Source organism: Dromiciops gliroides, chromosome 4 (genome assembly GCF_019393635.1).
Source record: "Dromiciops gliroides isolate mDroGli1 chromosome 4, mDroGli1.pri, whole genome shotgun sequence".
NCBI classification, from domain to species: Eukaryota; Metazoa; Chordata; class Mammalia; order Microbiotheria; family Microbiotheriidae; genus Dromiciops; species Dromiciops gliroides.
Window position 1 is genome coordinate 271010373 of NC_057864.1, and position 23643 is coordinate 271034015.

Genomic DNA, 23643 nt, shown 5'->3' on the forward strand with positions numbered 1-23643 from the left:
GTAATAGCAACACTAACCATTAAAATGATGGTAGATGGCATTTATATAGCCCTTTTAATGTTTGCAATTATGTCACTTGCAATAAATGGCCAGGATTTGACTCTCCCCCATAAGTCAGGCGGCCTCATCCTGTAGTTTATACTGATAATTTAAGAGACTCAATGATTGTACAATCAAAAAGGTACAAGCCCCACTCTTTGTCAAAGGTGGAAGGCTTTTTTCACTTATTATTATTATTATTATTATTACTGTTGTTGTCATTTTTATTATTTAATTATTCAGACAATTCTGAAATTCTGATTACGTGTTACCATCAACAATGTAAGCTCCCAGAAAATAGTGACTGTGCCCCTCCTTTTTTGGGAGGGAGGAGGTATAGCTATTGAGCATGATGTTAGATACATATTAAATCAAACAAGGCAAGAAGCAAACCTATGTTATAAACACAGTCTCAGGCAAGCAAGCTATGGCAGCCATCCTGTGGTTACATAAAATGTCAAAGGCTGGGGACTTATTCATTTTACAATCTATTCTCAGCATAGTTATCTATCCCTTAGTACACAATACCTGCTAACAAACCAGTGTACAATAACACTACCATTTTCATCAATGATAATTAAAAGAGTGGAAGCCACACTGAAGAACAGATCAATGGTGCTGATGGCTTGATATCTTGTCTCTAATAGAGATCAACGGCAGAGGCTTCAGGGAAAGGAACCAAAGTCAGCATAAAGCATCCAACTGGGCAACAATGTACTGTTAGGGAAGGAGGGCTATTTCTGCTCCCCAAAGCCGGCAGCAAGTTTAACGAACAGATGTAATCCAGTGGATGCTGACATTTTATTATTGCCACTTACCTGTAGGAGGATGCACGATATTGAATTTAAAATTGAATTCAAATATATGAAAAGGTTATGCAGATAAATGGGGAACAGAAGTTGGGAAGGTGAGCAAAGGGGAAAATAGGATAAAGAAACAGTCAAAGATTAAGCATTGAAAGTATATAGCCAGGTGAAGAGAGGGACTTTTCTTACCTGATGAGGGCATACTAACATTATACTGAGGTAAAATAAATAGGAAGGCAGTCTTGGCCGTGACCTGGGAAAAGAAAGAAAAATAAAAGATTCTATTTTATCTCATCTCAGACACACTCAAAGCAGCAGCAGCAACAGCCCCCTATAGCACCCATCTCTGCCACACTCGATGTTCAGGGTTACTGCTGGGTGACTCATGGGAGGTAGAGTTAGCATCAATTCATACCCAATTCTAGTATTCTGTGATAGGAACCCCCTGAGTAAACGTCCTAACAGGGGATCTGTAAATGGGGGAGGGAGGGTGGAGGAGGAGAAGGTTTTTAACAAGGCAGGGATCTGACTCCTAAACCAGAAAAGCTCAATTTGGCCATCTTAATCCAAGAGAGTAGCTTAATTTGGGAAAGGGTCGAGCTGTTGCACAAGCAGTCAGAAAGTCACCTTTTGTAAGTTTTGTACAGATAAAAGATGATACTTTTAAGTTTCTACCTCATTTGCATACAGTCCCATCCCAATAAAGTTAGTGACCAGTAAAATCCCTTGTTCTCTATTATCTGCCCAGCTGTACTCGAATCTGTGGGTCTCCTGGAACTTCATGTGGGAGAATTCTATGGTGTAACATAAGGAAGTAAAAAATATAAAAAATACAAAATGACTACTTAGTAGTTACTTATGTAATATTAGATTATATATGATACTTAATAGAAGGGCCAAATTTGCAGTCAGGCCTTCCTGATTTCAGGCCCTGTGCTGCATCCACTGTGTCATCTAGTTACCTTCAATGGCAACTCCTTTTAGGGTTCTCCCAGTCCCTAACACGGCAAATTTAAAGTGATCTCCCAACAAGAACCCCCTAGGAAGGGTTCTTTTGGCAGAGCAATGAGGGTTAAGTGACTTGCCCAGGGTCACACAGCTAGTAAGTGTCGAGTGTCTAAGGCCAAATTTGAACTCAAGTCCCACTGAATCCAGGACCGGTGCTTTATCCACAGTGCCACCTAGCTGCCCCCTAAGATTCTTCTAAGAAAAAAAGATGAAACCATTTGAGTATATTCCTGTCCAAAGGCAGGGGGTATGGAATAATAGAATTCCAAAGGCCTTTGGATCCTAAAATTAGAAAGGAACTATAAAAATAATGATAATGAGGGTTCATATTTACACAGCACTTTTAAGGTTTGTACAAGCGTACCTGAAAGCAGCATGAAAATGACTCAGGGGAGGGGCAGCTAGCTGGAGCCGTGGATAAAACACCGGCCCTGGATTTAGGAGGACCTGAGTTCAAATCTGGCCTCAGACACTTGACATTTACTAGCTGTGTGACCCTGGGCAAGTCACTTAACCCTCATTGCTCTGCGGAAAGAAAAAAAAGAAAAAAGAAAAAGAAAGAAAAGAGAGAGAAGAAAGAAAAGAAAAGAAAATGACTCAGATAAACTAAAACAGACTTTGCCATGGTGAGGTACCAGATCCGGGCAGTGAAGAGGTCTGCTGTTTCTTGAGTACTTGACTGTGTGAGTAACCCACTGTAGAGTAACTCTACAGAGTTACTCTGTAAGAGTAACCCACTATAAGGGGCAGCTAGGTAGCACAGTGGATAAAGCACCGGCCCTGGATTCAGGAGTACCTGAGTTCAAATCCGGCCTCAGACACTTACTAGCTGTGTGACCTTGGGCAAGTCACTTAACCCCCATTGTCCCGCAAAAAAAAAAAAAAAAGAGTAACCCACTATAGACACCCTGCAGATGTGAATGTGAATTCTTTACTCGACATTATGCTTTTGTTTGCATAGTCATCTGGAGGTCCTTTTACATCTTCATCTTTGTCACTGTTGTCTGAGATACAAAAATTCAAGCTCCATTATCTGTGAAATGTGCTGAATTCGGCCTACTTTTCCTCAAGACCTACCCAGCTCTGCCTTCCTCTTAGTTTGAGTTTGCTCACTGCCCCACAGGCTCCTTTCCTACACTCATGTTGCTCGGGCCTACGATACTTTCCCTCCCTCTCCTTACCATAGTCATCTGTTTGCACAATCACAGGACCTAATTCCTGGAAAGTATCTCAGAGGTCATCAACATCTAATCCCATCAGTTAATCAGCTACCAGGCTCCACATTTTAGGGAGGATTTTGATAAACAGGAGGGCAGAAGGCATCAAGATCACACCACAAGAAAGACTGGGAAGGAACTAGTCATCTTTAGCACACAGAGAGATTTAAGGAGAACACAATAGCTATTTCCAAGTATCTTGAGAGCTGTCACTCGGACAAAGGATTAAGCCTGTTTTACTTGACTGTAGAGGGCAAAATTAGGACCAATGGGTGAAAGCTAGAGATAAAGCTCAATGTTAGCTTAATGTAAGGAAAAAAAACAAACAACTTCCTCACAAATCAGAGCTATCCCAAAGTGGAATGGTCAGCTTCAGAAGGTAGTGGCTTCCCTCTAATTTCAAGAAAAGGCTAAATGACCGCTTGTACTGTAGGAAATTATTGTCCAGGCACAATAGGAGCTGAATTAGAGCCAGCTGAGATTGCAGCATCAAAGTGTGCTCTCTGAACCTTTCCCAGCTGCTCCAGCTCACAATATTTTCCCCTACCTTTAACCAAAAGTGTGTGTGTGTGTGTGTGTGTGTGTGTGTGTGTGTGTACGTGTGTGTACACACATAGGAAACAGAATCAGGGAGACAATGAGCAGAAGAATTAGAGGATAAGAAAGAGGAAGAGAGAAAAAAGAGGAGACAGAGAGAGGGAAAGGGAAAAAAGAGGAGAAAGTGAAAGGGGAGAGGAAGAGAGAGGGAGGGAGGAAGAGGGAGAGGGAGAGAGAGAGAAAAAGAGAGAAAAGTGGGTAGGGGTGTGGACAGATCATAGCTGGATGAGACCGTAAATATTATCTACTCCAACCCTCTTATTTTGGAGATGATCAAACTGAAGCAACTTGAGTGAGGTTGCAAAGATAAACCAGTGGCAGAATGGGCATTCAAACAAAAGTCCTCCCTCCCTTCCCTCCCCCTCTCCATTGAGGGTTAAGTGACTTGCCCAGGGTCACACAGCTAGTGTCAAGTATCTGATGCCAGATTTGAACTCAGGTTCTTCTGAATCCAAGGCCAGTGCTTTATCCACTGCACCACTGACTCTCTTAACTGTCTCTTGACTCCTTGGAGTCAAGATTACACAAGGGTGCACTTATTGATAACATAACCATCTTATTCTGTTCTCTTTACCTGTTCACTGGTTCTCAACAGGACTGTATGCTCTGTGAGGGTAGGGACCATATCATAGATCTTTTCTGTCCCTATTATGTACAGTAACAGTAGGCACTCAGGGGTGAATGAAACAGTAGTCATGAGTGCACTGAGACTAGATGCTTACACCAAGTTGTACTATTCTGACAATGATTATTTTACTTTAAAATGTGATGTAAAAGTGTCATGTTTTCTAGTACCTTGTCCCTAGTTTTTGGAAAATCATGAGAGTCAGGAATTTATTACCATCATTATTTTGAAGGAAGAGCAGTGCCAGTAAAAGATACCACCTCAATTTCTACAAAAACTTTCTGAAGGAAGGCCAAAAGTATTTCCTAAACTGGGTTTATATGCTTCGACGCATCTAAGAAAGTATCAAAAACTCCATCCTAAAAATTGGGGGATAGGGGCAGGACAAGAGGGTTAGTGGATTACAATCAAAAGCATGGCATGGCATCCAAAAGAAGCTAACACGACCATAGGCTGCATCAATAGGGAAGGGCAATAAGCATTTATATAGCACCTACTATGTGTCAGGCACTCAGCTAATAAGTACTTCTTATAAATATCATCCCATTTGATCTTCACAACAACCCTGCAAGAGAGGTGCTATTATTATCCCCATGTTACAGTTGAGGAAACTGAGGCAAACAGGATGACTTGCCCAGGGTCACACTGCTAGTTAATGTCTGAAGCTGAATCTGAACTCACATCTTAGCTGCCCTGGATCGGAGTAGAGTGTCTAGAAATAGGGAGGTGATAGTCTCTCTGTAACTCACGAGCTCACACACCTAAAGCTTGAGGGGGCCTCATCCAAAAGGCCAATCTTCCTTCAAATACTGAGGCTGCCAAGGTGCTACAAAGAAGGCAGCTAGTCTAATGCCCCTGATCTTACAGATGAGGAAATCTCCCTGGCCAGACCACATCTGGGGTGCTCTATTCTGTCCTGGAAAGACACTGACAGGCAGTGAAGAGGCAGAAATGTCTAGAAAACACACCATATGGAGCCTGGTGGAAAGGATGGAGGACGTTCTGCTTAGAGAAGCAGTCTCAGAGAGAACATGGAGAATAGCGTGACAATGTCTGAGGTGAACTTCCCATGACCTTGGGCAATCACTTTATTTCCCTGTACCTCAGTTTCCTCTTCTGTGAAATGAGGGGGCTGGACTGGATGGTCTCTGAGGTTTCTTCCAACTATAAACCTGATTCTGTCTAGTATGATGGCTATCTTTGAATACTTGAAGAGAGGGAAGATTAATAAAGGTTAATAAACATGTATATTATTGTTCAGTCATTTCAGTCATGTCCAACTCTTTATGGCCCCATTTGGGGTTTTCTCAGCAAAGATTCTGGGGTGGTTTGCCATTTCCTTCTCCAGCTCATTTCACCAATGAGGAAACTGAGGCAAACGGACTTAAGTGACATGCCCAGGGTCTCACAACTAGTAAGTGTCTGAGGCCAGAGTTGAATTTAGATGAGTCTTCCTGACTTCAGACCCAGCACTCTACCGACTTCACCACCTAGGTGCCCCAATAAGCACTTATATAGTACCACTCAGTACTTCACAAATATTCTTTTTTGATTTGAAGGAAAGGCTACCAAGCAATGAGACTTCTTTCTGCTTGATTCCAGAGAGCAGAACCAGGAACAATGAACAGAAAAGGCCGACTTCAACTCGAATGAAGAAAAACTTGAAAACAAAAATAAAATGAATAGAGGTGTCCAAAACCGGGACTGGTTACTTTGGAAAACAGATAGCGAGTCATAAAGCAGAAGTGGGGTGACCAAATGTTCCCCAACGCAAGTTACAGAGGGACCTTCTGCATCAGACATAGCTGTTTCCAATCATGCAATACTGTGGCTTCCCATTTTTCAGATGGGTAAAATAAACTAACCAAACGTTCCCCAATATATATTAAAGAAGGAATTCCTGCATCAGATATGGCTACTTCTAACTGTGTGATCCTGTGATTTCCCATTTTTCAGATGGATAAAATAAACCACAGCCTAGAAAAGGGCATAAATCACCTGAGACCCTATAATTCTGTATGCAACCAGAAGGATGAACTAAGGCACGGTGCAATCCTGACTCCTAAACCAGTGTCTTCTCTCTTCTGGCCAGCCTACTCCAATAGAAGCAGGAAATGTTTAAAATGCTGGCTTCCCTCTCAGATCCATGGCTCGCTCTGGCCTAAGAGAGCAACCCCAAATCCCCTCTCAAAGTACTGGAGATGTTCATGCCCTGTGGAATTCTTTGAAGCAGGAGCCTATTTAAAACGTCAATCCAATTCTTTTCCCATCACTCTCAGGCTATTTATAAGAAAAATTATTGAGTTTAATAGCACTTTAAGTGCCTGACTCAGTGGGTGAAAGGTTAAAAGTGGCAATATGTTAATATGTTAATGCAAAAAAAAAGAGCGCTAAATTATGTAGTAGCAATGAAACAATTTCTTCAAGCGCTTCATTAAACTTTCAACTGAAAACACTTCATGAAGCACGAAAGCATGGGTTGCTAAGTGTTTCCCTTTGCCAGGATCAAAAGTTCTGGTTCGAGGGCAGCTAGGTGGCGCAGTGGATAGAGCACCAGCCCTTGAGTGAGGAGTTCAAATCCGGCCTGAGACACTTGACACTTACTAGCTCTGTGACCCTGGGCAAGTCACTTAACCCCAGTTGCCTCAGGAAAAAAATAAAAATAAAAAGTTCTGGTTTTTATGGCACCATGGGGAAAAAAATACTGCCCCGAGCCAGAGGACTGGGTTCAAATCTCATCTCAGATGCAATCCACCTGTGTGATCCTGAGAAAGTCATTCTCTGCAAACTTGTTTCATCCTTTGTAAAACTACAGGGTAGGACTAGATGTTCTCCTTGTGAACACATTCTAGTGAGCAGATGCACAGACCTAGATCTCCAGTCCAAACAACCAAGGTTCAAATCCTGCCTTTGAGACACTGCCTATGCAAACACAGGCAAGTCACTTCCCTTGCAGGGCCTCAGTTTCCTCATCTGTAAAAGGAAGGAGTTGGACCAAATGATCTCTAATGGGCCTTCTCACTCTAAATCCTGATTCCTATGACTGACTGAGCTTTACCAAGATCGGAGTTATTTGGGTAAAATGGAAGCTCCCCAGGGCAAAGGGGTATCATAGAAAACCTTAGATGGGGTAGGAGAGAAAAGTTTTAGCCCCAGACCACCTGATTACCTAATTGTGTGCCATTGAGAAAACTACCCTTTCTCTGAGCCTCAATTTCCTCCCCTGTAAAATAAGGGCTTTGTACTAGGGCAAAGCTTCTTAAACTGTGGATCATAACCCCATGTGGGGTCACATAACTGAACGTGAGGGTCATGAAAAATTTGGCAACAATAAAAGGTTATGTGTACCTATTTTGTATACCTAGGTTGCACAAACATTTCTCAGGTGAAGGGGTGGTGAGTGGAAAAAGTTTAAGAAGCCCTGGATGAGGGGATCTCTAAGGTCTCTCCCAGTACTCATATTTTCTCATTCATTCATTTATTCAACAAACATTTTTTGTTTTGTTTTGTTTTTAGGATAAAAGAGCTGGGCAAATTTGTAGGCAGCAGGGGGCAGCTAGGTGGCGCAGTGAATAAAACACAGTCCTGGATTCAGGAGGACCTGAGTTCAAATCCGGCCTCAGACACTTGACACTAGATGTGTGACCTTGGGCAAGTCACTTAACCCTCACTGCTCTACCAAAAAAAAAAAATTGTAGGCAGCAGGGAAAGCACTAGTATATGGGGAGAGATTAAAGTTTAGATAGAAAAAATGACTGAGGAAACAGTCAGCTAGAGGGGGCAGGAATGAAATGAGGGCTAGGCAAAGGGCAATCGGCACTCCTAAGTAGGGCTGACTCACTATCAAGGCCTGGAGTAAAGATGAAGTGAGTTGATGTGAGAAGATTTTGACATCAAGAAATAGGGAGGAGAGGAAGATCATGGCAAATGACATTTATCTTTTCTGGCAAGGTATTCAGCTGAGAGAGGCAGTTAGGTGGCTCAGTGAAAAGAGCCAGGCCTAGAATCAGGAAGACTCACCTTCCTGGGTTCAAATCCAGCCTCAAACACTTAGTAGCTGTGTGACTCTCAGCAAGTTACCTAAATGGATTTGCCTCAGTTTCCTCATCTGTAAAATGAGAGGCAGAAGGGAATGGCAAACCACTCCAGTGTCTTCCCCCAGAAAATCCCACATGGGTTCATTAAGAGTCAGACATGATTGAAAAACGACTGAACAACAACATTCAGCTGAGAGGAATAGGTGGTGTGAGAGGTTTGAAGAGAGAAGAGGAGGTCTGGAATGGTCTCTGGAGGGAATGAGCTAGAGAATCAATTAGGGAGGGGTAAAGGATTGCCTTGCTGCTGTGAGGATCTAGTTGAGGTTAGATAACACAACGTCCATAGTGTGCCCAGTCAACTCATTTGCACTCTTATCTCCAGCTGCATACAGCAGTGCACAATTAGGAGCTGAGGAGGAAAGTGTTAAACACCAAACGAGAAAGGGGTGTTGGCAAGATATACCCAGCAATAGGCCAAAAGGAGCAAGTGAGAGCAGACAACAGGGTGGAAATTACATTGGTAACTACAGGGTCGAGATGGAAAAGAAAGTTAAGTCAGAGCACCCTTCCCTAATGCTGGCACCTGGGCACCACTAATCAGTGGACAAGAGGCAAACTAAGATAAAATAAGAAGCATACTTTTCTCTGTAGGGATTAATGCTACCCTCATGGGCGAGCTTGTCTGCTGGTGGACACTCATACACATGACAGACCTTCGAAAGGCACTGAGAGGTAGTGGTCCAAGTACTGGACCTGGAGTCAGGAAGACTGAGTTCAAAAAAACAGGGATAATAGTAGCTGTATAACCACTTCAGGAGCCTGATTTGGGGGCTCAAATGATAATGTACATAAAGCATTTTGCAAACTTTAAATCATTCTATAAATGTTAGAGCCAATGAGAGGTAGTGTGATCAAATATACAGAGAATAACAAAGATCCAGTTTCAAGTCCCACCTCTGACATAGTGTGACCATGGGAAAGACATTTAAACCCATGATGCTCTCAAGCAATTCTCTAAGGTGCTGATCTGCCTTGTTAAGAGTTTTCTTATTGGGAATTCCCTACACCATTGAAATCACAGGTCCCCAATTCAAAAAAATATCTATATTATTATTGTTTATTATTATTAAAACTACACCCAGGAAGTAGTTTTTACTGGGGAGAAGAACACGCAGACATGATTTTATACAAAAACGGTTTCATTTCAAACTGCTTTTGTTGTATGAACACCATCCAAGTGGTTTTGGAAAAAGTAGTGAATGAAGCAAAAATCATAAACTGCTAGGACGGCTTATTAGGAAACTCATTTTCTTCTCACTTAGCATCACGGCTTCTCTCAAATGAAGTCAAGCTTCTGATTGTGCTGATGTAAGGAATTTGGAGAGGTGGCAAGATACAGTGGAAAGCTTGCTGGATAGGAGGTCACAGGACCTAGGTCTGGTTCTTACTACCCATTGGAGGTTGGGCAAGTCACTTCAAGGACCTCTGTTCTGTAAAATGAAGGGACTGGACTCAATGACCTCTAAGGTCCTTTCCAACCTTCAATCTATGATTCCAGCATAAGGAATGTCCTGACATCTTCACAGTGAATAAAGAATAGCAAAATTTATAAAAGAAAAAAAGAAGTCATGGCTGAGGCCATGGCAGAGAAAGTTTCAATCAGAGGAGAAAAGATTCCAATGAATAGGGGAAGGATTTACAATAAAAGAGGCTTTTTAGCCTTGGCCTACAATGTTGACTATGGCTCCTTCCTTCTTCTTTTTTTTTTTTTTTTGTGAGGCAATTGGGGTTAAGTGACTTGCCCAGGGTCACACAGCTAGTAAGTGTTAGTGTCTGAGGCTGGATCTGAACTCAGGTCCTCCTGAATCCAGGGCTGGTGCTCCATCCACTGTGCCACCTAGCTGCCCCAAATTTTTCACAACCCCCACATTCAGTGACACAACCCCATATGGGGTCATGGTCCACAGTTTAAGTAGTATTGGTGAGGTTGAGTGGACTGCAAGCTCTCCTTCCTTCTTTACTGATACTAGAGAAGGTCACACACTACTGTGAACTTACAAGGTTCAGTACAGTACAGTAAAGTAAAGTAAAGTAAAGTAAAGTAAAGTAAAGTTAAGTTAAGTACAGATTCTGGTCTGGTTAGGCTAGGTCCTAGTAGCAAGACTGTCCCTCTTCCTACCTTTGCCTGAAGATCATCTTAGCTGAGACGATCTCCAGATCTATTTTTTATCAGTCCGGTTTTAAAGTAGGATCACTGATCTAGGCTGGAAGGGAACTAATTCTCATTTTACAAAAAAGGAAACTGAGGCCTATGTCACGTAATTTGTCCCAGGTCATGGTGGTGTCAGGTACTACCCTGGTTTGGATAGTCACTGCCTTATTTGTGGTAGAATCAGTTGCTAACAAGTTTCCAGGGGTGAGGGGTGAATGCTACCTTAATACCTAGCTATGAAAGCTGCTCTACCATAATTCAGACACATGTTTTTCACCTTTGTGTTCAGAAAATTCCCATTTTGGATGCTACTGGGGTCTGGTGTTGGGACTTAAAGAGGCTCAGTTCTGCAGAAGAATTAGTTGAGGGGGCGACTAGGTGGCGCAGTGGATAAAGCACCGGCCCTGGATTTAGGAGTACCTGAGTTCAAATCCGGCCTCCAACACTTGACACTTACTAGCTGTGTGACCCTGGGCAAGTCACTTAACCCCCATTGCCCCGCAAAAAACCAAAAAAACAAAACAAAACAACAACAAAAAAAAGAATTAGTTGAGACTGTCAAGGCTGAAAGCAATAGGCCCTTTGGCAAGTTTAAGGCAAAGGAGGTCTTGTTATGTGAGAAAATAATTATTACAAATGGATTTCTTGGGGGGACCCAGAGATCAGTTTCTCAGACCTACCCCCCGCCCCATTCTAGAAAACTCAATTCTCCTGGATCCGGACAAACCCAAGGGAAAAAAAGAAATAGAAATAGATACTTTTGTCTAATTCAGTGAAGGACTAATGGGATCAAACCACACTAGGATGGACTTTGCCTTACTTGAGGGTCTTTTGCATTCTTTTCCCTGATGTCATCTGTAGAGTTCATTTTAATATGAACCACCTTCAAATCATGTCAACCAATGGAATTGAATGATGCTAACCTATTAGCTTTGATCTGTATATGATGACCCGCCTCTATCAAATGAGGATAAAAACCCATTAGAGCCTTTTTGGATTTTAGAGACCCTCTTGGCTCTTTCTTTGAGGCCAGTGTAGGTGTTGTAGGTCTTGAAAGTTCTCCTGTGTCTCCCTGAGACCACATGCTGTCTCTCTGGGAGACAGCCTGGGTCTTTTAGGGGCTTTTCTTTTGCTCAAGCTAACTGGCATGCTGCAGCTCTCTCCCTGCTTTCTCTACCATGCGCAGCCTGAGACCATGAGAAGTTAGGGAGACACATGATCGATCGCATACTGATATATATTAATAAATTAAAACTGATATCTAAAGGAACAGTAATTATTTTTAAAAACACAGATGAAACAGGGAGACAAGGGAAGAGTACTGGGGAAGCACCCATCCTGCAAGATGTGGGGCAGCCAATACCTCCAAACCTGGAAAGGGAAGGGTAGGGTAGGAGATACAACCAAAGATGTCACCAGAGAGCCTCAAGCATGATGGTCTTCAGACCAAGGCTGGAGGAGAGAGCCCTTAGTGGTCTTCTGAGATGCTGGGCACATCCTAATATAAAAACAAGCTTTTGCCAGTCGAAGGGCAGCACGGTACAGTACGAAAAGCAATGCTGGGGGCAGCTAGGTGGCACAGTGGATAAAGCACTGGCCCTGGATTCAGGAAGAACTGAATTCAAATCTGGTCTTGGAGACTTGACACTTACTAGCTGTGTGATCCTGGGCAAGTCACTTAATCCTCATTGCCCCGTGCAAAAAAAAAAAAAAAAAATCCTGAATACAAGAGGTATCATATAAATGCACTCCTAATTTATGGCTGTGGTCTTCAGCCTAGGTCATTTGACATTGTCTTAATGAAAAAAGCCTGGAGATATACTTAGATCTAGAAATACACATTCTTTAAGAGCACACTGCAGTATTACATCCAATTTTATTATACCCATTAATTTAAAAGTCTAGGCTTCAAGGTACATTTGGATGATAAAGAATTTAAAGACAGAAACCTGTCAGTCTGCAAGTTGGGAAGTTAACCATCTCTCAAAGGCCTAAAGACAGCCTCAGATATCATTCCCCAACTTTTGTCATATTCACAACTTGACTAGGAAAAGTTATACCCTGGGCTGAGTTATGCCCACTTCAAATAAAGTACCTTTCACAATGCGGGCCTTAAATATACTTACTAAACCAGAGAGAGCAAGATACCTAAATAAATCTATAATGCTTCCCCAGGATAAAATATCATGCAATCCCTTTTACATTACCTATTGAATACATACTTTTTCTATCCCCATTTCGGAAGTTAGCAAAAAGTAATCATAAACACGTACAAAAAATATGTTAAGAGTTGGGAGTCAAGCAAGTTGTGTGTGTGTGTCTGTGTGTGTTTGTTCTCTTAGAACCTCACCTTCCTTACAGTATATAAAACATGTTTTGGATCACTGGGATACTTGCCAGTATATGAAAAGGTATATTTTGGTCAGGTCATATTTTTATTGCTTTTGGCCACAGGCCTTTATGAGATTTACCAAGCAAAAAACTAGATGAGATTTAATCTTTAAAATAAATTATGGAGATCAAATGATAACAAAATTAGGAGTTTCTGAGTATAATAGCAGCCAAGGATCTGAAGTTGATTTCATATAATACATCATTGTGTCATTTTTAACTGTGGCCTGAAATAGTAGAAAGAACTCTGGATTTTTTAGGTGGAGAGAAGTCTCAGTCTAAATCCCATCACTGACACTTGCTAGCTGTGATTCTGATCAAGTATTTAACCTCTCTTACCTGCAGCAAAGTGCCCTCATCTATATGGTAAAGAGAATAACTACTGCAACATGGATCTCACAGGGCTATTTTAAGTAACTGTGGCTGTTCAGTTGTTTCATTTGTGTCTGACTTTCTATGACCCCATTTGGGGTTTTCTTGGCAAAGACAATGGAATGGTTTGCTATTTCCTTCTCCAGCTCATTTGACAGATTTTTTTTTAAAATGGGGCAATGGGGGTTAAGTGACTTGCCCAGGGTCACACAGCTAGTAAGTGTCAAGTGTTTGAGGCCGGATTTGAACTCAGGTCCTCCTGAATCCAGGGCCGGTGCTTTATCCACTGTGCCACCTAGCCACCCCCTCATTTGACAGATTTTGATGAAACTGAGGCAAACAGGGTTAAGCAACTTGCCCAAGTTCATACACCTAATAAGTGTCTGAGGCTGGATTTGAACTCAGAAAGAAGAGTCTTCCTAACTTCAGGTCTGGTACTCTATCCACTGGGCCACCTAGCTGCCCTGCTGTTTTAAGTAAAGTGATTTGCAAACCTTCAAGAACAGTATACATTTCTATTATGATTATAATTATTCTTTGTCTAGATTGTGATTTCACCAGTGTCAGGAATTCCTTCCAACATTCAGATTAGAAACCTACATCTAAATGATAGTGTTCAAAAGTTGCCTGGGAAGGGGCAGCTAGATGGCGCAGTGGATAGAGCACCGGACCTGGATTCAGTAGGACCTGAGTTCAAATTTGACCTCAGACACTTGACAACTTACTAGCTGTGTGACCCTGGGCAAGTCACTTAACCCCAATTGCCTCACCCCCCCCCAAAAAAAGTTGCCTGGGGAAATCAATAGGTTAAATGACTTGCCCACAATCACACAAGCAGGATTCAAAGCAGGTCCATATTCCCTTTACTGGTAATGATGCTAACATGATGGGGGGGGGGGGGCGCTAGAGGGAAAGATGATGACTACAACTGAGAATGACAATCCTATTTTTAAGTGACCAGCACAAAGAGAAAAACTATGTATGCAAGTCTTCATATCAAACTGTAACTAACTAAAATTGTTCCCCCACCCCCCCAAAAAAGAACCCCAACCTCTTCATGTCATGGCATTAGATACATGAAACTGCTTTACTAATCACTGCTTCATGATCAATCAATGTGGTTAAACCTTCTACCTTCACAGGCTTTATAAGACACAGGTTTGCTAGGTTGTGGGGTGAATGGTGATTTCTACCTTCAATCAGGCAAAGTTTGAAAATAAACTGTCATGAAAGCTTAAAGAGGCACTCACTGCCTTTGGAGTCTGAGGCCTCGGGCTGCACTCAAACCTTAGCTCTATCACTTCCTATCTATGTAACCTAGACCAGTTAGTCACTTCTCTTCCCTGAGCCTCAATCTCCTTTGTAAAAATGGGGTGATTTGACTCCGGGATCTGTGAGATCCTTTCAGTTCTAAACCAATGTTCTTCAGACCCAATAGAACAATCTACTAAAATCAGCTTAACCTGTTCCACCATGAAAAGTTTACATCCAAAATAACCAGCCTGCAGGGTCCTGGTGTTTTGAACAAAGATGTAATCATATGGATTAGTGCCTGCTTAAGCTGTTCCGAGGGCTGGGAATGACATGCATTTAAATTTTGGTTCTTAAGAAGAAAGTCTGAGTTTTTTGCATTGTGGTCCCAGAAATAAGAACTCTCAGGGGAGGTGAAATGCTTCACTGTCAAGGCCCTGGGAGGTAAAGGTTAGAGGGTGTTTTTTGTTTAATACTAAGGCAGCTGTTTGATAAGGTCTTCAGCTTTGTAATCTATCTATCTTCCCACACCTGTACTCCATAAAACATTTGGGCATTCTGGATGGAATCTCCTACACCTTCAGGATGGTATTTCATGTAGGAGCAAGAAAGGAGGCTCAGAAGCCACTGAACCCACCCCCTCATTCTACAAATGAGGAAAATGGCTTCCCAGAAATTTAAGTCATTTGCCCAAAAACACCAATCAGAGGGGAGATTTAAGCCTGGGCCCTTCGGCTCTAAAGCTCCATGTATCTGGGTCCTTTTGGCCTCTTTAGCGCCTTGTACCTGGCCAGGATACTGTTACAGAGGGTCCAGATGCTACTCTGCTACTGAACTGAGGGACCTGAGACAAGGCGCTTAGCTCTTCTCCTCCTGTTTCCTCATCTGTCAAGTGAGTTGGACAAGCTGATCTCAAATTTTTTTCTTGCTCTACTGCCCCATGAATCTATGATTTACTGTGTCAAAAAGAAGGCAGAGGCATGCTTCCACAGGAAATGCAATTCTGGAAAATATCTCATTTTCCTGTCATTTTTATAACCCTGTTACTAGGTGTTCTGTATCATTTAGGCAGCTTTTCTTTCAAAACTTGCATTGTAGAGATTTTAACTCTCACGTTTCAAGAATTGTAACGAAATTCTGCTTTTAAAAAGTGCTATTCTGGGGCAGCTAGGTGGTGCGATGGATAAAGCACCAGCCTTGGATTCAGGAGGACCCGAGTTCAAATGCGGCTCAGACACTTGACACACTTACTAGATGTGTGACCCTAGGCAAGTCACTTAACCCTCAGTGCTCTGCAAAAAACAAAACAAAACAAAAAAAGTACTATCCTGGGGCAGCTAGGTGGCGCAGTGGATAGAGTACAGGCCCTGGATTCAGGAGGACCTGAGTTCAAATCCCGGCCTCAGATACTTGACACTTAACTAGCTGTGTGACCTTGAGCAAGTCACTTAACCCCAATTGCCTCACCCAAAAAAAAAAAAAAAAAGCTATCCTTTGACCTGGTGCTCCCATATATGTGCCCAATGAGATCAAAGACAGAAAAAGTCACAGATATATCAAAATATTCATAGCTGTACTTGCGGTAGCTAAGAACTAAAAACAAAGGGGCTATCCATTGTTTTGGTGTCTGCTAAACAAATAGGGCGGCACAAAGGGTACAGCACTGGCTTTGGAATCAGGAAGATGAGTCTTCCTGAGTTCAAATCCAGCCTTGGAGAGCTGTGTGACCCTGTTCAAGTCACTTGACTCTATTTGCCTCGGTTTTCTCATCTGTAAAATGAGCTGGAGAAGAAAATGGCAAACTACTCCAGTATCTTTGTTCAGGAAACCTAAGCGGAGTCACAAAAAGTCAGGCACAACTGAAACGACTCAATAACAACCTGCAGTATATATGAAAGGGATGGATTATTATTGCAGGAATAAGAAAGAATATGAAGAATTCAGAGAAGACATGAATTGGTTCTCAGTGACATTAGCAAGAAGACAAGACATACAATGAAGAGAATTAATATAAATGATAAGAACAGTAAAAAGAATGAAAATGAATGTTGCCAGATTACAATGACCAAACTAGGGTTCAGAGAAGAATTGAGAAAATGTAGCTCCCTCCCTTCTTTGTAGAGAGATGAAGGGTTATGGCCAAGCATCGTGCCTGGTACATGTTTAATCAATGTTGGTTGAATCGAATGGAGTTTCTAGGAAAGCCAGTGCATAGTTTGGGACTTTTCTTCCCTATCTCTGTGACCGTCACCTTGAATCTTAACTAGTGAGTTCAGTTACTATCAGTATTACAAAATCTTTATGTATTCTGCCTTACTATGTAAAATTTCTTTCCCTCTGCTTTTTAAAAAGATTTCCTAATCCCAGTTAACAGACGAAGACCTTCTACACAGTAACTTTCTCTAAAACCCTTTCTGAGTTTCACTGACGTTTTCATTTGATGTCTTTTATGAATATTTATGTTCCTTGTACAAGGCAATTATCGGGTTTTTTAATGATCTTGGGCACTCTTTGCTGTCATTGGAATCAGAGATTTAGAGCTCAAAGGGACCTCAGAGACATCAAGTCCAACCACCTCATTTTAAAGATGAGGAGAAACTGAGCTTGAAGAGATTAAGTGACTTGCCCGGGGACACACAGCTAGTAAATTTCTGAGGCAGAAATCTGAACTAAGGTTTTCCTTAATGGTAGCAAATGTACATCACCAAGGTATGGTATATTTGGAAATGGCCAATGTGAGGATTTGTTTTGCTTGACTTTGCTTAAGTGATACAAGAGTTTTGTGTTTCTTTTCCCCCTGGTGGGGAGAAGAAAGAAAAAATGCTAAATGCACAGTTGTGGCATGTAAGTAAAATTCTCAAGTGTGCAGAAACTAGATTAAAATATAACTGGGAAATTTTTTTAAATAAACAAAAATTCAATATAGATCGTGTTCATGTGTGGGTTTTCTAAGTCAATATGATGCTGGTGGGAATCTGCTCCTATTCAGAGTTTGAGGTCACTGGTGTAGTAGACTGAGTGCTGCAAGTCAAGAGACCTGGGTTTGAATATCAGCTCCGCTAATTCCTACTGGGGTGACCTTAGCCAAGTCGGTCTGAATTCAGTAAAACAAGGGAATTGGGACTAGATCTTCTAAGTTCCCCATCAGCACTAAATCTGCAATTCTGGGGAAAAAAATGGAGCAGAGTCTCTTGTGGAATGTCCTAGGGCTGGGCTCCATCCTCAGTCTTGGTACATGGAACACTCATGATCTGGATGATAAGGGACATGATAGATCACATCTGCAATTAATGCAAAGGAGGGAAGATCCCATTACAATGTCCAGTTAAGTCTGTGGGGTCAGTGACTGCTTCTGACTTTGTAACCCACTGCAACCAGCCTGGTATGGCATGGGGGTGGTTTAACAAGCATTTATTGACTGTTGAATGAAAATAGATGATGGAATGTCCAAATGGAACACTGTGAATCATCTCCAAAGTAAAATCAGAGCAACATTCAGGGACAAGAGTTTCCAGGAAAAATGTGCCACAGATTAAAATAACTCTTACTCTATTAAATCCTCAAGGGTCTGAGCTCAGTCAGAATCCTATCCAGATTTTTTCAGACAGCAGCCTCTTAGAATTCTCTAATCCCTAAAACAATAACTGACATTAGGATGCAGATTAGAGAATCACACACATATGTAAATAGATCTATAGCTGCATGCACAAAATACATGTTCATCGGACTAACTCCAGTGCATCCTCCTTGGCAGCCAAAAGCCCCCAAAGTAGCTGTAGTTTATTGCCCAGACACAGGTCTCTGGCATTCTGTCTCTACTCAAAAGGCTACGAAAATTTCCATTATGGCCTCTGAGGATCCCCTGGGATTGTCTGACCCTGGTCCTATAGAAGGGGAGGAAACTAAGTGTAAACACATGAAAGGAAATGGTGGCGGGGAGAGTGGGGAGGGAACTTGAGCATATACAAGCGGGCCCTCATATGCTTCACACCCCGTTCTGAAGATAGACAACTTACCGGATATGCAACAGGATTTTATCCACCCCACCCCCACCCTCACCCCCCAGATAGGATGGTTAACTGCGCCCCCCAAAAAAAAAATCCCACTTGCTGATTAGTCCTTAGCTTCAATCTACTGTCTAGGGATGTCTACAATATGTGACTCATTCAGCTATTTTATCTCACGGGTCCAACCAGAAACAGGAACTGCCTGGACCACAAATGACCTCTTCAAGATGTCTCTGGGAAGAAGGACTGGCAGGAGTAGCACTGATAATCCCTCTTACTGAAGCCTATAGACCTATACTCAATGAAAGTCTAATTCAGGGATCAAGGGTGGAGGAGCAGAGAAGGGGGAAGGGGAAAAGGGGGAGAAATCAACTCTCAAGGTTAAAAAAAAAAGTTTTTTAAAAAAAGGATAAAAGAGGAGGCAGCTAGGTGGCACAGTGGATAAAGCACTGACCCTGGATTCAGGAGGACCTGAGTTCAAATCCAGCCTAGACACTTGACACTAGCTGTGTGACCTTGGACAAGTCACTTAACCCTCACTGCCCCACCCCACCCCCAAAAAAAGGATAAAAGAAAAAGTCCCTTCATTGTGGATGCTTAAGTGAGTCAAAGAAAAAGGGGGACAGTGGAATCTAAGATCCCTGAGGGCAGGGCCTGTTTTGGTTTTGCCAATGCCTGGCACACAGCAGGTGCTTAATAAATGCCTGCTAGATGGAAAATAGGGGAAAAATAAGTATGTTCCTCCCTCCCTTTCTATCCTGAGGAAACTGAGGCCACTGCCACCATAATGGCACACATAATGGCACAGGTCAACTAACTAGAGGGCAAGCTAAGGAAGGGCTTATAGATGCCATCCCTGACAGCTCCCTTGACCCTTTAAAAACCTCCTGAGATATGAGGAAGGCGGGAGCCTCACCCATCTTCCTTTCTGAAATCAACACTTTCATTGTGTTGATTCCACGGTAAAAATCTTTAACATCCCTCTACCCCACTCTTCAAACCTAGTATTCAAACCACATCACAACCTGGCTTTCCCCTCTAACCTCTTCAACGTTATTTCCCAATATTCATCAGCTCGTCCTAGGACTGTCTGCTCACCCTCTGCACATAGGCCACAAGCCTTCCTAATTCCCAGCCACCATGACACTTGGTTCTGAGTGTTGCTCTAACGTGAAATGCCCTTTGCCCATCCAAATCTCACCAGACCTAGGTGACTGACATTCCTTCGCCTTCACTGTGATCTCTCCCTGCTCAACTTGGCTGTTTTCCCCCACAGCCCACACCCTCATTTCCTACCATTTGCACCACACACTTTATTGATATTCTGTCTTTCGCTGTTACCCAAATGTTTTTCCTTTATTTACCAACTAAATTGTCCTCTCCTTGAAGGCAGGGACTTTGCCACAGGTTTTTTTTATCCCCTACTCAGCACCGTGCACAGAACTAGCCACAGAGATATTTGCTGAATTGAATTCTACCACTAGAAGGTGCTCAATGAATGCTACTTGAATTAAATGGGAGGGAGAAAGTTAAAAAGGAAATGTATGCTTGTTTTAAAAAATTTTAAAGGAGGTAGAACATCCATTGGCCCTGGAGTTGGGAGGACCTGAGTTCAACTCCAACCTCAGACACTTGCTGGCTATGTGACCATCGACAAGTCATTTAATCCCAATTGGCTCCCTCGAAAAATTAATTTAAAAAAAAAAGGAGGGGGAGAGAAAAAGACATAAGAGAATGAGGGTTCTTCCCATCACTTACAGGATCAGAGAATCATAGATTTAGTTCTGTAAGGGAACTCAAACACAAGCTAGTTCCCCTCTCATTCTACCCACCACCAGTCAGAACAATCAGAAAGGAAGCCATCCCTGAAAGGTCCCCCGTTTTAGGTCTTCCCTGACAAGGCCATCTCCTCCTAAAGAGAGATTCAATTGTTGCTTCTAATATTTATAATTATATTTTGATGCAATGTAAAAACAAACAAACAAACCCACAGGCAGAAATTCTGCCATTGTCCTCAAATCCATTTTGAAAAGAAAGGTGTGCCTCAAGCTTTGTGTCAAGGGATTCCCAGGGTAAGAAGACCTAGGGTACAGAATTCCCCTTTGGGTGTCTTACAACAATTTCAATTTTAAAATAGCCCTTTTTATTCACCTTTGGCAGCATTAACAAAGGCCCAGGATCAGAGAGAGGGGCCCAAGAGAGAGAAATGGGGGGGGGGAAGGAAAGGGGACACAGAAGGAGGGAGGGAAGGAGGGACAGAGAGGGAGGCTTGCCTTTTTATCCCAACTCAATCCCTTGGTGTTCCAGAGGGCTATAAATCAGAGGTACCAAGGAATCTACAGAAAATGATAGCGCCACCTACCACCCAACAAATAAACAATGGTAGAAACTGTTCATGGCAGAGGGACCATCGGAAGACAACCACACTAATACACTGTTGGTGGAGCTGTGAATTTTTCCCACCCTTCTAGAAAACAATTTGGAGTGATGTAAGATGAGTCTAAGCAGTTCATCCTTTTTTGACCCAAAGATCTCAGCCCCAGGCATATACTCTAAAGAAACCAAAGTCAAAAAGAAAAGCCCTATAGATACTGAATTTTTCACAGCAAGGCTTTTTGTTGTAGCAAAAGAAAAAACAAAAACAAAACAAAACAAGCCTGGGAAAATGCTTGTATGAATTGAACCAGAGTGAAATAAAAAGAACCAGGAGGGAAAATATAGATATAATTTATGTATGTATGTATGTATGTATGTATGTATGTATATATATATATGTATTCTACTTATACACAACTACATTACATGTGTATACACATGTAGGTATGTATATATAGATTACAATACATAAATGGAAAGAACACTAGAATGGAAGCCAGACACTAAATAACTTTAATAATCAGTTTTGGTCCCAGAGATGAGAAATTTCCTCCTCCTTTCAAAAAGGCTGGGGATTATGGATAGCGAACGTTACATACTCAGCCTCTGTGTCATTTGTTGAGTTTATTTAAACATTTTTATTTTTATAAGCCTGGCCTCATTTGAGACAACTGTGGAGAAGGAAGTCACTTCAGTAGTGTCCAAGTCTTTGTAACCCCATTTGGAGTTTTCTTGGCAAAAATACTGGAGTGATTTGCTATATCCTTTTCCACCTCATTTTACAGATGAGGAACTGAGGCAAAGAGGTTAAGTGACTTGCCCAGGGTCACACAGCCAGTAAGTGTTTGAGACCAGAACTATACTAACAACATATATAGTATAGGTGCAAAGTGCTATAAGGGATACGTAAGGGATGAATAAGATAAGGGATGCACAGTGATGTGACACATTCATTCCCTGTCATCATGTAGCTTACAGTTTAAATGGGGAGATAAGCCAATGGCATGAGACGTTAATATTATGAATAAAAGTTCATAGGACTCATCTGAGACTGCTGGGCAGTGGGAAGATCCACTACCAGCAGGTACCCTTCATTACACCTTTGCTCCTTCCCCCAATTTGGGGGGTCATGGGGACGGATGAAACCTAAGGCAGCCAAGCATCAATCTCGGCTGCTTCACTGCTTTCCAGGCTAGAATGGGATGGTAGTTTCCAATTCTGTTCCTTCTGGTGAGATAAAAGATCACCAGGCCTTACCATCTGCCTTGCTTTTACACCCTCCAGACCTCGAGCACCATGTCACTGACCCACTGATGTGACCTCAGGACCCCGGGCCTTGCTATCCACCCTGAAGATGAACCTTTACAAGACTTCTGGTGGGCCTTTCCATCAGTCCTGCAGCTACTATTTTATGTGTTCTCTCCCCCCATTAAGAGTGCGATCTCAAGAGCAGGGACTGATTTTGCTATTTCTATTCCCAGTGCTTGGCACATAATCAGCACTTAAATGCTTTTTGAAACATTTCATTCATTCATTCATAAGAACACAGATTTTGAGCTGCAAAGGATCTTGGAGACCATTTATTTGGTCTAATTTGCTTGGTTTACAAATGAAGCATCAAGACCCGAAAAGGCTCATGGTCACAAAGGTCACGGTGAGTAGGAGAGAACAGGAGAACTGGACTTGGAACCCAGGTTTTCTTTTCAAATCCAGCCTTTCCCCTGCACCATTCTGTCTCTGTTAAGCTACAAAAGAGGACAGGATGAGGTTTCACAAGGCAGTCTATATGATAAAGAGCCAAGTGAAAATATTGACAAAGGGGGCTTCTGAATTTCAGTGTCTGAGGAGTGGTTTAGGATGGAAAGGCTTCATCGAAGAGGCTGGGCTTGAGTTAGGCCTTGAAAGATGTTTAAAAAATCTTAAGAGTTGGGAAGAGATCTCAGGGACCAGTCGTATCTGGACTTGAAGCATGAATCCCCTCTATATCTCCAACACAATAAGATCTAGAGATTTATATAGCCCGTTTCATCTTAAGATAGCTCTAAATATAAGAAAAAGCTTCCTGGGGGCAGCTAGGTGGAGCAGTGGATAAAGCACCAGCCCTGGATTTGGGAGGACCTGAGTTCAAATCCAGCCTCAGACACTTGACACTTACTAGCTGTGTGACCCTGAACAAGTCACTTAAACCTCATTGCCCCACGAAAAAAAAGAAAAGCTTCCTAACATTAAACCAAAATCTCTCCTTGCTACAGCTTCCACCCAGTAGTTCTAGTTTTTGTCTTTCTTAAACATATAAGTCTTGTCCATTTCCCCTAGGTGATACTTTTTCTTTCCCTTTTTTGGGGGGGGGGAGGGGCGGGGCAATGAGGGTTAAGTGACTTGCCCAAGGTCACACAGCTAGTAAGTGTCAAGTATTTGAGGCCAAATTTGAACTCAAGGACCTCCTGAATCCAGGGCCGGTGCTTTATCCACTGCACCACCTAGCTGCCCCATCATGTGTGATACTTTCAGCTATCTGAAGGCAGTTATCATATCCTCACTAGGTCTTCTCCAGTTAACACCCAATTCCTTCCATCAGTTTACATGCAGATTCATAATGAAGTATGCTACAAATTCCCCTGACACACTTAGGGTGCAGAGTTGTATATTTTTGGACGTGGTGAAAGTGAGAATTTGTTTCTTGACTATACATATATTACAATGAT

At 42.2% G+C, this 23643-nt stretch overlaps 1 protein-coding gene across 1 annotated transcript in view; it reads right to left on the reverse strand.

The window, feature by feature from the left end:
• Positions 1-23643, reverse strand: part of TRAM2 (translocation associated membrane protein 2) — a 109671-nt gene that overhangs the window by 39517 nt on the left and 46511 nt on the right. The window contains exon 2 of the mRNA XM_043962461.1: positions 1035-1098. Coding sequence (XP_043818396.1) covers positions 1035-1098 — 64 coding nt within the window. The remainder of the gene's footprint in view (positions 1-1034; positions 1099-23643) is intronic.